At 38.6% G+C, this 14,494-nt stretch overlaps 1 protein-coding gene across 2 annotated transcripts; it reads right to left on the bottom strand.

The window, feature by feature from the left end:
* Positions 1-1,107: 1,107 nt before the first annotated feature.
* Positions 1,108-14,088, bottom strand: LOC107774522 (protein transport protein SEC31 homolog B-like). 2 transcript variants are annotated; one of them, XM_016594071.2, is made up of 22 exons: positions 13,427-14,088; positions 12,283-12,343; positions 12,052-12,174; positions 9,384-9,480; positions 9,264-9,300; positions 8,991-9,096; positions 8,861-8,918; positions 7,443-7,540; positions 7,121-7,240; positions 6,669-6,711; positions 5,993-6,105; positions 5,793-5,920; positions 5,154-5,703; positions 4,966-5,058; positions 4,555-4,740; positions 4,264-4,477; positions 3,458-3,573; positions 3,196-3,378; positions 2,912-3,043; positions 2,528-2,807; positions 1,673-1,911; positions 1,108-1,571 (listed from the first exon to the last, which is right to left on the bottom strand). In XM_016594071.2, the coding sequence occupies exons 1-22, from the start codon at positions 13,741-13,743 to the stop codon at positions 1,482-1,484; spliced, it is 3,384 nt and encodes a 1,127-aa protein (XP_016449557.2). In that variant the 5' UTR covers positions 13,744-14,088; the 3' UTR covers positions 1,108-1,481. The 2 variants fall into 2 exon arrangements, with proteins under 2 accessions (XP_016449557.2, XP_075094083.1); XM_075237982.1 differs by having other exon boundaries at positions 12,283-12,346; positions 13,427-14,033.
* Between the last annotated feature and the right edge of the window lie 406 nt (positions 14,089-14,494).

A 14,494-nucleotide genomic window follows, 5' to 3' on the forward strand; every position in this document is an offset into this window, starting at 1 on the left:
TATTATTATTATTATTATGATTAACTAATGCCTTTAATTCTTGATTCATTACAGCGCAACTGCGCAAGTGATATTTTCCATCCAGATAGTAGAAACATTCAAGGAAAAATATATTTGGCAAGTGGGTAATGGCTCATCTATTTATCTGTGGCGTGTTAACTGAGTCCCTACTTATGGCAATCTCAGAAATTGTTTCGTTGGGTCATTGAATAAAAATGAAGATAATCTTACTTAGTGGTGGCAAAATAGTTAAAAGAAAACAGTTATCCACCGTATTATTCATTAAGAAATGACTTGGATAATATACTTTTTTAAAATAGGTCAAATATGGATAAAAACCATATTATTTATTTTCTAAATAGATAAACAATGAATAAGTAATGGGTTTAATTCTCAAATTGATGGTTCCTCTAGTTTGTGAGACTGAATTCTCTCAAAAGTGATTATATTGAAGAAGCCACATATCCATATTATCCGCCGGTTAACCCATTTTTTATCCGTATTAAATATGGGTCGGTGTCGGATAATTTATCCATTTTTGCATTACCTGTTTCCGACTCGCCCTCTCCGACCCAACCCACGCGTTTGCCCCCCCTACTCCTAAACATAGATAAACCACACACAAAAATCATCCCCCCTCCCCCAACTTCAATAAAGGCATTAGTTTGAATGTGCATTGTCACGTATGCATGAAATACTCAAGAAGGTGCACTGCATATATTTTTCAAGTGCAACAAATTTAACCGTTTGGCTTTTAAACTTCGGGACAAGCAGGAAGATAATAATTAATGGATTACAAACGAACATTCGGTAATAATAATTCTAAGTTTTAACCCTTCCTAACTTGGAGCTACACTTTTATCCTTTGATACCTTTCGCTTTACACGATTAGCAGCTTTTCTTATTGAAAAATGGACATTCTAACCATTTGTTAGCTATTACAAGAGCTACTGAATTTGCTGCTATGTGCCTATGTTCAACACGGAGAAAAGGATCAAACAAGTATTCTACCACCAGTACAGGCATTTAAAGGGGGTCACCAAAAGTCTCAAAACTCATCGGGTACCAAAGATCAATTGCTGACAAGTAAAAACTAACAGTGTTGCATTTATGCAAACTAAACAATGAGTTTTACTATAATCCGAGATTGAATAATGACTAGTTTTCAGACAGATTACAACCAAAGCATATGTTAATAAAAAACCAACTCTATATTTTAACAATGTAAAAAATAATCAAACATCGTTACCATGTCCAGAGAACTAAGCTCTCTAACCTCTTCCCAAAATTTTGCAAGCCCCTAAAAACCAATATCTAGAGTGGGTGAGAAAAGAGGTAGAAAATATCCAACTACAAAGACAATCTAAAGGCGCCCATCTCCAGATAGGAGAAATGATATTTCCATTTGAACTCACGGGCGACGAAGATTTGAACCCAAAATCTCAAATTCTTAAGTCTGGCCAATGTTAAGGCTGCCATATTTATCTGAAGCTCTGTCTGATCTTAATCATTCGCTTTAGTGTTGCTAGCCAGAAGTTGCACTCATCCCAGTCGCTTGTGGTGAGAAGTACCTAAGGATATGCAAATATAAGAAGCACGCGGAGATCATATGATATTCTACTAGCAATACTAGAACAAATGATCTGAAACTATAATCTATCCAGAGAGCTACCTGTATCTGAAGGGCGGTACTGAAGTCACCATTGTCCAAGGACTGACAAAGTTGCACAAGTTTCTCCGATGCATTCTTAGATATGTCCCCACTATTTAATTTTGCAAAAAGCGCTCCTAACTTCTTTGAGTTATCCTCGATTTCACGCTTCTTAGCTGGATTTGCTCGTGCTCCACCCAATGCCTCTGATGTTTCATTGAACAATCTTGTCAAAGTCGCTATCACGGGCTTTTGCTGAGCTGCAACACACCAAAAGATTCGTTCTATTACACATATTGTGATTTAAAGAAAGCAAGGACAAAAAGTAGAACCTCATTTCCCAGTTATAGACTTAAAAGTTGATCCTACAAGCACAGCCATCAACCTTGCCATTAAAAGAATTATAGAAAGAAGGAAATACATGCTAACATAGACCACAGTAGTTTAAAGCACAGTATCTAGGAGAAATTCAAAACAGTTTAAGATGGCGCGAAGGTAAAGTGCAAATTTATCTAAGTTTATTCCTTTATTGGCCTTCTTATGAAGAATGGTTATAATATAGCAGCAACAGGAGCTTTTCCGGACACAAACTTCAGGTGTACCATAGGAGTATCCAAGTGTGAGAACTTGCACAAGAAAATACACTGTATTCTTTCTGTAACTTGATAGCATTAGTTACAAACCATGAAAGTCTGTCAATGGTGCAGTGCAGTTAATACAAGAGCACTTCTTAAAGACCACATTCACAACCCATAGGTAGCAATAATTGCACGGAAAGAAGTAACATGTTAGTAAGAAGGGATTGCATGGTCCGCCCAGTCTACAGGATAGTATGAACATGAATTAAACAGGTATTAAAGTGGAAGAGAAGCAAACCAGGAACATTTGAGGTATCCACCGTCTGAACTGTAGGTGGAGGAGCAGCAGGAGCTGCTGGTGGCTGGGCTTGAGCTGGCTGAGTAGGACTGGGAGGCTGCATTGGAGCCATTCCAGGTCTCTGAACTGTATTATTAACAGGCATAAATCCTCTAGGAGCTTGGGAAGGAGCTACGACCTGAGGCATCTTTTGTCCAAAAGCTGGGCCGACTTGAGTAGGGTTAGGGCCATATGAAGGAGGCACATTAGGACCGGCAGGATAACCAGGATTAGCAGGTCCCTGAAATGAACATGCAATGAAAATCATAAGACAACACATTTATTTTAGCCCAAACCAAATCTCCCCCTTAGATTGAAGCGAAAAATGGAAATCTTTTAACATACGGGATACAACTGAGCACCCAAGGTATGTGGCGGCTGCTGATATTGCTCCACATTTCTCAGCGCAGGGGGATTTGATGGGATGAAGGAGGTCTTAGCAGGCTGAGTAGCAACAGGTGGTGGAGGAATGTTACCCTGCAAACACGAGAAAAATGTATATTAGTAGGAAAAGATGACTCCAGATTAAAGCGCTTCAAGAAGCAGCTACCTGTTTCAACTCAACGGCAGCTATTAATTTGGCAAAAAAATCTTTACATCCAAGAGAAAGGAAACCAAAAAGTGTATACCTGAGGAACTGGAGGAGTTGGAGTAGGCAGAAATATGTTTGGTTGCTGAATGTTTTGCTGTGGAGCAGGTTGGTATGGGACAGGAGCATTAAAGCCGCTACTGTATGAAGAACCAAATGGTTGTTGATAATTCTCAGCATAAGGACTGTTCGAAATGCTTGGCTGCGGCTTGGATGGTTGCTCCTGGGGAGAGAGAAATTAAAGAGGGATAAATAATACAAAACAAAAATAATGGGCCACTAAGAGTGGAAGAAGATAATACCGGATAATAATGCTGAGAAGGATCAACCATGCCATAACCAGATTGATCAGCAACATAGCCGGATCCACTGTGCAGTTGTGAGTTGTCAAACGCTATAGATTTTGATGCATCTTTAGCTGCAAAGACCATATGCTAAAAATCATCAGCTTAGCTGTTTGAAAGGATTGAACTATCAGCACTTAGTCGATTGGCTTGAAATAAAGAATACTACCAGACTTGAAAAACCGTCATTGCATAAATAAAAACCAGACTACATACGCCATAAAAAGCAGCCCAAAATTCAAATTAAAAAAAAAAAAACAGGTACAGGGAGAGGGAAATCATAAATACTACTACTTTAAATATCACAAACAGCCATATCTACCTTCTTTACACCATAGTCATGCATGTCTATAGTTAACTCTTTTTATTAGGTGAAGGGAGAGACAAACATGTTAGCCTTACAAAGCTTAAAAAAGGACATTTATGCTTATATGCAAACAAGTTTACATGTCGGTAGTGTAAACACTAAAACAGCCAAGTAAGATAAAGGCAAATGATACTATACTTCCTAAATATAACTAAAGTGGTGTAAGAAATTCTCTACAAGACATGAATCTCGGTAATAAGCTTCAATCAGCTGCTCCCTTATTTCTCAGGCATACAAGTGCTCTAATGAAAGCACGAAGGACCAAAATTTTTGAAGAAGAGCCAAGCTTAACCAAACCACATGATAGTTATCAACATGAAAAAGAGAGGTACAACGGCCAGCTGCATAATAGTATCATTCTATAACAGAGAACTCTAGCATTGCAAAACATATTGACCTGGTTCAGTGGAGAGTGCAATACGATCTCGTAAGATAGTCAATTCAGGTGACAATTCCTCAGAGCCCATAAGCTTCAAGTATTCCATTGCAGTAGTTAAAAGCCCCTGACTTGCAAGGATTTCAGCATACTTCTCAAGAAGCTTGCAAAGAGAAGCACTAAATCTCTTCTGGCCAGTTGCCAATGCAAAGACTATCGTCTTTTCCATTAAATCCTACAGGAAGGAACAGAAAATAGTGTGAAGTGTCTTAACCATAACATAGAAAGCTCAGAAAAATCTGAATGCAATACCTGAAGTAGGTCAACATATGATTTTCCATCACGCTTTCCTGCTAAAGTCCTTGACCATATTTCTATAGTTTTATCAATGTTCCCTGCACATATGTAACACAGTGTTGCTGGAAGGGTTTCACCAGCAGCCAAGAGTCTTGAAGCAAGTGTATCGCACAATGAAGTCCATTCATCTTGTGGAGCAAACTGCATGAAAGTGATGATCAGATTAACATGTGAACATCACTTCAGATGGATAAGACAAAAACTGTCCTCAGTATACATCCCAAAGGTGTACACTAATTGTTTGGATCAGAGCAGAATTTCATATTTCTGCCCTATGTCAATGAACTTTTCATAATGCCCCTTACACACCCACCCAATTAACATAAAATGAAAACAATGATTAGGATGTAAGGTAGAACAACTCACGGTGCAAAGGAGTGCAAGTGTTTCCTTCCAGGATTTCAATGGCCGGGTATTTACAAGGCTCATTAGATCGTTGTTGACCATAGCAGCAACAACCTGACGTTATTGTTTAGACCGAAATATCAAATTTTCATGAGCATGGACTTGTCTCCATTTTGGAAAATGACAGCAATGATATAAATAGATCTTACCCTGAGGTAAGAAAACTGACTCGTTTTAAGGTATTGATCACGAGTTTGCTCCCACAAAGAAGCACCACCAACATGAGCAATAACCAGTGCATCAGCCATTCTATTTGCAGATATGCATTGTGCAACAGCCCCCTTATAGTCACCAACAACCAATGCACGTTGAACAGTTTCATCGAATGATGTGTCCGCATTCTCCTCTTGTACATCCACTTCTGGTTGGGATTCCTTCACATCAACTGACTCGTCAACAGCAAAGGAGCTCACAGATGTTGACACCGGTGTATCAGCTTTGGGACTCGGAAGATTGTTAAAGAAATCTTCCCCATTGTCCGTCACATGCATTAAGTTCTCTTTGTTCACAGCCTCTTTACCTGAAAGATCCTCATCAAGGGCAAGGGCATTTACTTGCTCAGATATATCATTCTGCATAGTATCTTTTTCATCAACAGGCAGAGTGAAACCAAGATGGGAAAGCAATTTTGTCCTTGCATCCCCATCCTCTTCAAACATAACCTTCAAGAAGCCCCACACTTCCTTTTCACCTGGAGATCTGTAGAAAGCGCAGGCAAGCAAGTGTAAGCCGGCAGATGAATGCAACTTATGAAAGAGAAATTTCACCAATTTGAGGAAAAGGCATACTCTGACTCTTGACATTTCTTTTCACAGAAAAGCCTCAGCGAAGTTTTCTCGCCATTCTGAATCGCAGTCTCGAATTCAGAAGACCGACTAACCAAACCTTCTTCAGTGACTACGTTATGCACATGGACCTGGAAAGGAGTAAAGTTTTAGCAAAGCAAATGTCAGTGAAGGAGGAAATTACAGGACATACACCGGCATACCTCTGTCGATCCAGTTGGAGCATCTGCAGCATGGAATGAAACAAGCTTTCCACCAAAGCCAAATGACACTCCAGCTTTTTTCTTAGACCACCACTTTGGAGCTCGTAAAGGAGCTGATCAGCACACGTAATGCAAATGAAAACCCCAAATAGATTAATACAAGGATCACAATTGTTTTTCATTTAAAGCAGAAGAGAGACCAAGAGAAGTGCCATAAAATAATGCAGAAAAACAATACCAGGCAAGCTGTAAACCCATAAAAACCCATTACGTCACCCCACCCCACATGGGTACTACATAATAGTTCAGGAAGATGCACTTGTAATACCTGTCTATCTTCCTTATTCAAAATATAGGCATAATTTACAGGGATCTTTTCATTTTCTATTTTTAGCTTTTTAGCTACGGGCCCTCTCATATCTTGATATCTAGAGATCCACATCAAGTCCCCAAGTAGCCAAGATACTTTTTAAAGAAATCAAATATTACGTTAAAAAAGTTGACTGACCATAGTATGTAAATGTCTCTAAGCAATAAGCATGCACCTTGGTTCAACTATGTTGACAACTTCCTACATTCAACTGAAACATATAGCCTGATGTCCCGAACCCCAAGGATGTTGAGAGAAAAAATTTAGAGAAGGGGAAGGAAGAAGATCAATAAAATATCATCATACCTGCGCCAAAATAACCATCTCCATCACCAGCTCGACCACACCCCTATAAAACATATGAATTTGAGGACCACACTTACCAATCAAAACAAAAAAGGTAGTGGGTAGAGGAAAACAACAACAATTCAAAAAGTGTAAGGGAAAAAAAAAGTTTTCCAGTTTCACAATATCATATGTTTGTCCTATTGGACGAGCAATCACAATACCAAGCATTAGCCATCTGGGACACGAGAAACATCTAGTATTTGGCAGCTTAAGTCATTCTAACGAGGGATATTGCCATACATGCCTGTCCTTGTACAGTATTTTTAGCTAGACAGCATATCTCAACTCAAAATAGTAGCGGAATAATAGAAATGTTAAAGGACAAGGAGGCAGAGAATGTTTTTTCAAGTTATTTGCTGTACATTGCAATCTGATAAATAAAGGATATTTATAACTTAAGAGGAACAGACCTCTATGTTGTAAATGCCAATTTTTCCATCAAATGATGATGCTGATATAACCCCTGGACACTTCGGATACCAATGTACATCAAAATTCCAATTGGTTCCAGCTGGCAATTCGGAGACAATCTGTCAAAGTTAAACAATACACCAATTGTTACTTCTCTTTGGAGCTTTCCATGGATAATATAACAAAAGAATAAGCAAGAATTCTCTGGTTCAAGAACCTTTACCACAAAGAGAAGGTCAACAGAGAACAACTAAGAAAGTTATGAAACAAAAAGCAGAAATTGACAGTATGAGGATATGAACAAGCTAAAATTTCATTCACCTCTCCAGACACGACATCCCAGCAGATAGTGCGGTTATCTTTAGCACAAGTAAGCAAGTAGGAGCTGTCAAGGGGGCACCAGGACATTGCAATGACACCTGAATGGAAAATTTAGCATATAAATATAGTATGGAATGTACTTCATAGATAAACTAAAACTGTATCTTTTCCTTTAAGATCAAATTATCTTATAACAGAATTTTTGAGGTATGTCACACCAATATGCTGCTTTTATTGGTTGCTTAAGGACTTTGAATATAAGATATTGTTGAATATCTGAAGAGCGAGATAATGGGAATTGAGCCCTTGGTTTATATTTAGTACTGGTTTTCCTTGTTACAGGTTAGGAAAGTCAAACAAATTATTTCCTCACTCCGAAAGTTTTTAAAATTCTATTAAAAGCAAGGTTCAAAACTTAGACTATTGCACTAAGTGGCATGAATTTGATATTCATTAAATCTTCCAAAGGTAGTTTGTGCTCCCTCTACCTCACATCCCTTCCCATTTATCCATTTACTCTCTTCTTCCTCCACCATGCCATATCTCAATTCTCAGCATTCCATGCTGGGTACAGGATGAAGTGATTCTAGCTGCGTTCATAAGAATGAAAGGAATGGGGGATAAAGGACTGAAGATGATTTAAACACAAAATTGCTATAGTTATATCTCCTTCCTTTTCCTTCCAAATCCTACCAGCCAATCATGATGTTGCTCTCCTCATAGTGTAATTGCTAATCAGATTCTGCTTGCACCCACTGGCATCATGTTGGATAACTAGCATATAGAAACCAGTAAAATGCTGCAAAAGTTTTCTTTCTTTGGCCAAAGGCCCCCAGAGAAAGTAGTATAATTAACACTCAAAATGGACCAAGCCTATTCAGTACCAAAACCCTCATATCTCAAAATGGTGAAGCATTTCAGGCGGATGCCTTATCAGCAAAAGACAGGAAGACATTGAGAGAGCAGCAAAGAAGAAAGGGCTACAAGTTAAAGGAACAGAAAACAAACAAATCACTTGACTTTTACACTTGATTCACCTTAAGAAACACCATCGCACCCAGGCTGTCCAGTCATGTGTTTTAGAAAAATATATCCACTTGCATACAATGAAATTTTGCAGATCATTTGTCGTGCACTGGAATACACTACCATTGCCGTGCCGGTCTATAACAGTTGCATTTCTTTTACTTTTTCTTTTTTTAACAAAGTGATTATAATCATGAATTGACTGCATCTATATGGGCTAGCTCAGCAATAGTTTTTGCAAGTGCTTAATAGAGTTCAGCCATCTGTAAGATATAATTCCACCATCATTTGTCTCTTCAAACTTGCATGTTCTAAGACAGTTGAAACATGGAATTATATGACTCGTGACAAGCTTGCAAAGATGGAAGAGACAAGCTTTCAGGTGCACTAACCTTTAGTGTGACCCACAAACTCTTTCACAGGAGACATTACATTCCGCATATCCCACAGCTGAACGAATAATATATTAGTCAGCTACTAATTACAACAAGCCCAAGAAAGATAGAAGAGTAGAATTCTTACCCTAAGTGCTGGTGAACCATCTTCATCGGAAGCAACGATGAGCTGTGTGGCAACATCAGGATGCCACTGCAATACAGAACACCGCCTTTTAACAGAATCTGCGAAACTGCATAGTAGCCCAATGGAGGTTTGAATGTCATTATTTCTTTACTCATAAATTGCAGGAGAAATGTTTCCACTTATAGTAACTCTTGAAAATAATAACAATTTTTTTAGAAGGTAAAATTGAATATAATAACAATTAAAGCATACATCTTATGGACAACTGCTTACCTTATCACAGGCTTCTGCTTCTTCAAGTCCCACACAACTGAAATAAGAAAAGAAAAAAGAGGATATTACGGCAACCCTCAATAGAAGAATAACACAGGGCAACCTCCGCTTCTTGCTTACCAGTTGTCCCGTTAAGCGAAGTGGAAGCCAATATATGCTGAACCTTGCTATTCCACGATACATAGGAAATTTCACCTTGAGTCGATGATCCACTACCCTGCAAAAAGGAGTTAGAATCTAAGTAAATACCTTAAATAGATTGTCAAAATCGAGAACTTTCCAATAAACTACAGCATGTTTTTTTTTATAGGCCTATAAACTATAGCATGTTTATAGGCCAGGAAGAGCGGATAGCAAGAGAAAACAACAGCAGATCAAAACCATCATTAACTGAAACACACAATTAAACTAAAATTTCTGCTGTGATTTAAAGCCACACTTTTATCTGCTTAAACCATCAGTTCCATAATTAGTTACTTGCATGCCACTTATAAGGAAGCATAACTACAAAACTCAGTGAGAGTCCATCTGTTCCGACCTTAGTGGGACAGGTTTACCCACCACCTGTACTTACGGGTTGTAGCAACGTGCCTGGCGGAATAGCAAGGTGCATGCAAGTTGGGGCGACAACGACCCTTGTTACAACAAAAAAAACAAAAAAAAAGGGACTGACACCCCCCCCCTCATATTTAGGGGGCAAAACATGCGGGAATACCTTTTTTTTGCTAATGGATGGAAATAAGACTCGAACTCAGAACTTCACCCTACTTCCATATTATGTTCACTTGCTTGAATACTTAATCTGAAAGTTTATTCTTCTGGACAATGAACACTTCTATTTATTTCATTTAAGTTTGATAGTTTGAAACCCAAAACTGTCACCGAAAAGGCACGACGCTGGTGAACCGATCACTGAAAAGAGAAGCACCAGAGCCCAAAAAAGGACGTCATCTATTTTCACCAAAACATGTCCCTTTAAAACAATTAAAGAAAAACCTTTAACTCCAATTCGTTGTTTCTAGATAATTATTTTTATGTCGAGAATCATTAAAGACTACTGTGTAGAATATTCTTAAAGCTTCAACCCTAAGGTGAAGACCCTAACAAGAGAATAGAATACATGAACTGGAGCTACAAAAGGGTTAAATCTCAGTGGATTATGACAGCAATGTCACTCAGCCACTTACAATACTACATTGCATATTTAAGTCATTTATCAAAGATTCTACCACTATTAAGTGGAAATCGCATTTCAAGGCGGTCACTACAATCCTTTTTTTAGCTGAAGTGGCATTAATGGCATCAAGTAAATGCATATAGTACAAAAGAAAGAAAGAACAAAAGTGAGTTTGTTAGCTCCATTACAATGTGCAAGGCGGTCACCGCAGTAACTTAGTTAACGACAGAGGGCGTGTGTAGGACAATATTAAAAAAGTAACTTCGTTAACGACACATGCCCTTGGGGCCAAAAGCCCTACATCGGCACGCAGACTGGCTGGAATCTGACTTGTTTTTGTAAGCAGGCTGGATTCTAACTTTGAGGTGTTCAGTCAATATCCGGGCTCAAAGTGGCTTCACACCACATGGTTTTAACCAAACACAAAGACCATTTGTGCGAAGCAACAGCCCTTCTCATACTATGTCGCATTAGTATTTATTACAAAGTCATCAGTACAGTAAACCCCACGAGTCAAAACCCTCCTCGACAACCTCCCAACCACTCCTTGTTGTGCGCTGCCCTCTTCCTATAAATGTTAGTGAGGTTCATGCAATCCTTGACTTCAAAATTCCAAGGTTGCAATCAAGATGTTTACAAACACATGATGGCATAAACAACAAATGGGAGATGACTAAGGACACAACAAAGGCCAGACTATGTCAGATATCAATGATAAAGACAAGCCTAACGAGCAACAAAAAGAGATGAAACCTTCAGAGATTATCTTAAGATGAGGGCATGTAGGAACTTCTCAAAAGTTAAATAGTGTTCCCAAAAACATTCATCTCCCAAACAGCAAACTGGAGTTGATCAGGTCTAAAAACATATGCTGGAGCATCAACCTTTGGCTAGTTCCTTATAACTTGCTCCATAAGAAAGAGGATCAATATTGCCTGAAGAAATGGTGCCACTGGAACGGCACTCCTATTTTCAGTCTCCGTCTCGGCACTCCTATTTTCGATTCAGCGCTTCGTTGACTGAAGCAATTGCTTCTTCAACCTCGTCTGCCTCATACTAAAGAAGCGATAGACCCTCGCTTCGCATGCTTTTACCAACACTGGGCTGAGGTTCGTAACTTGGAGGATAATGGGATCACTCCTCTATACATCTACACTTAAATACCACGCTTTTGCATGCGGCAGGATTCGAACCTGTGACATGAATCTAACCACACATCACGTGTTGTGCTCAAGCCCTGAAGCGTCATCTTGCATGTTAATTACCAATTTCAACCGAGAAGTTTTCTCTTCTTGCTTTCTCTTTTCACAGTGGCTATCACTTATCAAGAGCAACTACTGTTACTCGATTAGAATCCAGAATACCAATCCATTTTAAAAAACCAACAAGATACAGGGGAGCATTTTAAGGATTGGGGCGTCGTGCTTTACATTTGACTTGAATGAACAGCTACAGAAAAATGCAAGAAGCTATATCATTTTTCCTCGGTTATCTCCATTGTACTGTGTTGGACTTAGAGGACGTCCAGGAGGGTAATAGAATAGTAGAATTTATAAACAAGCATTGCATGAGAAATGCTAATAAAAATATTTAATGTCAAATATTACTTACTTTAAGGGGAGGGAAATGGCTAGGTTCTGAAGGTTTCGCAATATCCCATATACAGATTTCACCTTCATCAGCTCCAGATGCAAGGAGATTTGGAGTAAACCCATTAAACTCCAATCCACGAACCTAACAATTAGATTTATGAGAAAATATATTAGATAATCACAGGAAATATCAAAATATGTCCACAAAAAGAACAGAAGCATGCAAAAATAGCGAAGTGGTAAAACTTACAGGCCCTCTGTGCCTCGACAGATTTCCGACAAGAGCACTTTCAATTGCCTCAGAACCTTTTCTACTTCCAAAGAAAGGACGGCAATAAAATTATATAAGGTCGAGGTTGCAAGATCAAAAGAATCATGTATTTACTCAAAGCAAAAATTCGTAATAGCATCATAAAAAGTGATATTCTGCCCCTGTCTTTCACCAGTAAATTATAACAAATTAGTCTTGCTACCTTTTTACACCTTTCTCAATACTAAGTAAACAAGAACAAAAAGAATTCTTTCCCTACAAGGCTACAAGCATAGGTTTAAAGAAGACAACAAAAAGGGTCTCAATGAACTTCTCTCAAAAGAGGTTAAATTGGAAGTTGGAACAACCTTTATCAGGAGGGTTTATTTTTTTCATTTTTTTTTGGTTGAAAAATGTAAGAGTAAAATGCAGACAGCAACTTTGGATTCAGCAGTGCTACATGCCCATAACAGGTCACACATATTGTGTGTCACATCAATATATTGCCACGTACATTCTGTACATAACATGAACATTAAAAATCTTTAGAAAAATTAAACGACAAAAGTATGCCCCACTAGGTTAGGGAGATAAGAGATGATTGGTTCGAAAATTCTCCTGTCCAAGTTATGTCAGCAAACATAGTTCAACCATAAATAAATTCTTTTGAAAAGACATGATCACTTTAATTCCTTGACTTAGAAGGAGTAATCAGAAACACTACTCACTCCTCACTGCCAACCCAACTTCTAAACATCCCAGATCAATTACTCCACAATAATCACCAAGCCTGTGCATTTATTAATGATAATAATAAATAATTTTATTAATATTTCAGCACAAAGAAAGTGCATTTAAGGTACCAAAATCAAAGGAATCCTGTCCTTCAAATATGCAAGGAAACCTGGAACTCAAATAGCTGATCTAGTTCATTTACAGCACTACCATTTCACCAAAAGAACAAATTTTGAAGACACTAAACGTCTGCATTTAGTTCATCTCTTCTACATGAAGAATTCTTCCTATACATGCGCAAATGAACAGTACATCATCACAATGAGCAATAACGTGAACTCGATAACTAACCACGAAAAAGAAAACGAAATATAACTATTCAATTAAGGAAAACAGAGATTGGAATTACGAGATCAGAGGCTTCGGATTCCAAAGCCCAATGTTGCCATCAACAAGCCCACCAGCAATGATTCCATGCGAGAACTCCTCCGAGTTCGATTGACATTTACCCCAAGATAGCCGATTGAACCGCTCCGAACTCGGAACCGAACCGGCGAGAATCAGCTGCCGATCATCCGATACGAAATCGACCTCGAAAATGTCAAGATTCGCAGTGGAGCTGAATGACAGATCCACCGCTCCCGCCATCGTTCCCGCCGCCAGATACGGTGCCTCCGGCGCGAACGCCGCCGATGCCGATCTGTTCACCACCTTTATGCTCGCCATCGGATCAGCAAATCGAAATTGAAACTATCTACACACACCGAACCAGAAATCAAATCGATATATGTGAAGAAATTGTGCGTAGATTTGGAATGAAGAGATCTAGGGTTAGGGTTTGAGAAATTTGGGATCGAAGCTTTTCTCAGAGAGAAAGTATAGATCGAGAGGGAGAAAGAGAGAGGAGAGAGTGTGGAGTCTCTCTCTGTTTATTTTTTCTTGTTTGGGAATTTTTCAGATTAGATTTTTCTGCATATATAGTTCCTATATTTTCCTTATTTGCTTTGTTCCTTTATCTCTTCTGTTACTACTTAATATATACTCGGTACTATAATATAAAGGTCGAATTTCATTTGGAGAATAAGGGAGAAGGGGTTTTTGATGAAAGGTAAGGGCTAATATTGGAAATTCAGACGCGGAAATTGGGCTTCAACTTTCGTCGTACGACCAATGATAGGTTGTCACGTGGAATGCGTTGGTGGACGTTTTGTTAAATGACAAGACTGCCCTGCATATACCTAACTAAAAGTCGGGAACTGTAACTGAAAATTACAGAAATTAGCTAATCTTCTCCTTTTCCTAAAAATATTTGTAACATCTATAGCTCCATGCTCTCCCTAAATCTTCCCCTCTTCCTATGAATCAAACAGGAGAACGAACACATGTATAAGAATTTGACTCATTAAAAGTTTAAACAGATCAAAAAACCTCACTTAATGTTGTCTTAGCAATGATTAACCTAACGTTGAGAAAATTA

This window comes from Nicotiana tabacum, chromosome 19 (assembly GCF_000715075.1).
Source record: "Nicotiana tabacum cultivar K326 chromosome 19, ASM71507v2, whole genome shotgun sequence".
NCBI classification, from domain to species: domain Eukaryota; kingdom Viridiplantae; phylum Streptophyta; class Magnoliopsida; order Solanales; family Solanaceae; genus Nicotiana; species Nicotiana tabacum.

Excerpts from the sequence above, each read along its gene's own strand:
- LOC107774522 (XM_075237982.1), bottom strand. The coding sequence starts at position 13,743 with ATGGCGAGCATAAAGGTGGTGAACAGATCGGCATCGGCGGCGTTCGCG. Across the intron at positions 12,175-12,282 it reads TGTCGAGGCACAGAGGGCCT|GTTCGTGGATTGGAGTTTAA; the intron begins GTAAGTTTTACC and ends TCTAATTGTTAG. Across the intron at positions 4,741-4,965 it reads CACTTGCACTCCTTTGCACC|TTTGCTCCACAAGATGAATG; the intron begins GTGAGTTGTTCT and ends ACTTTCATGCAG.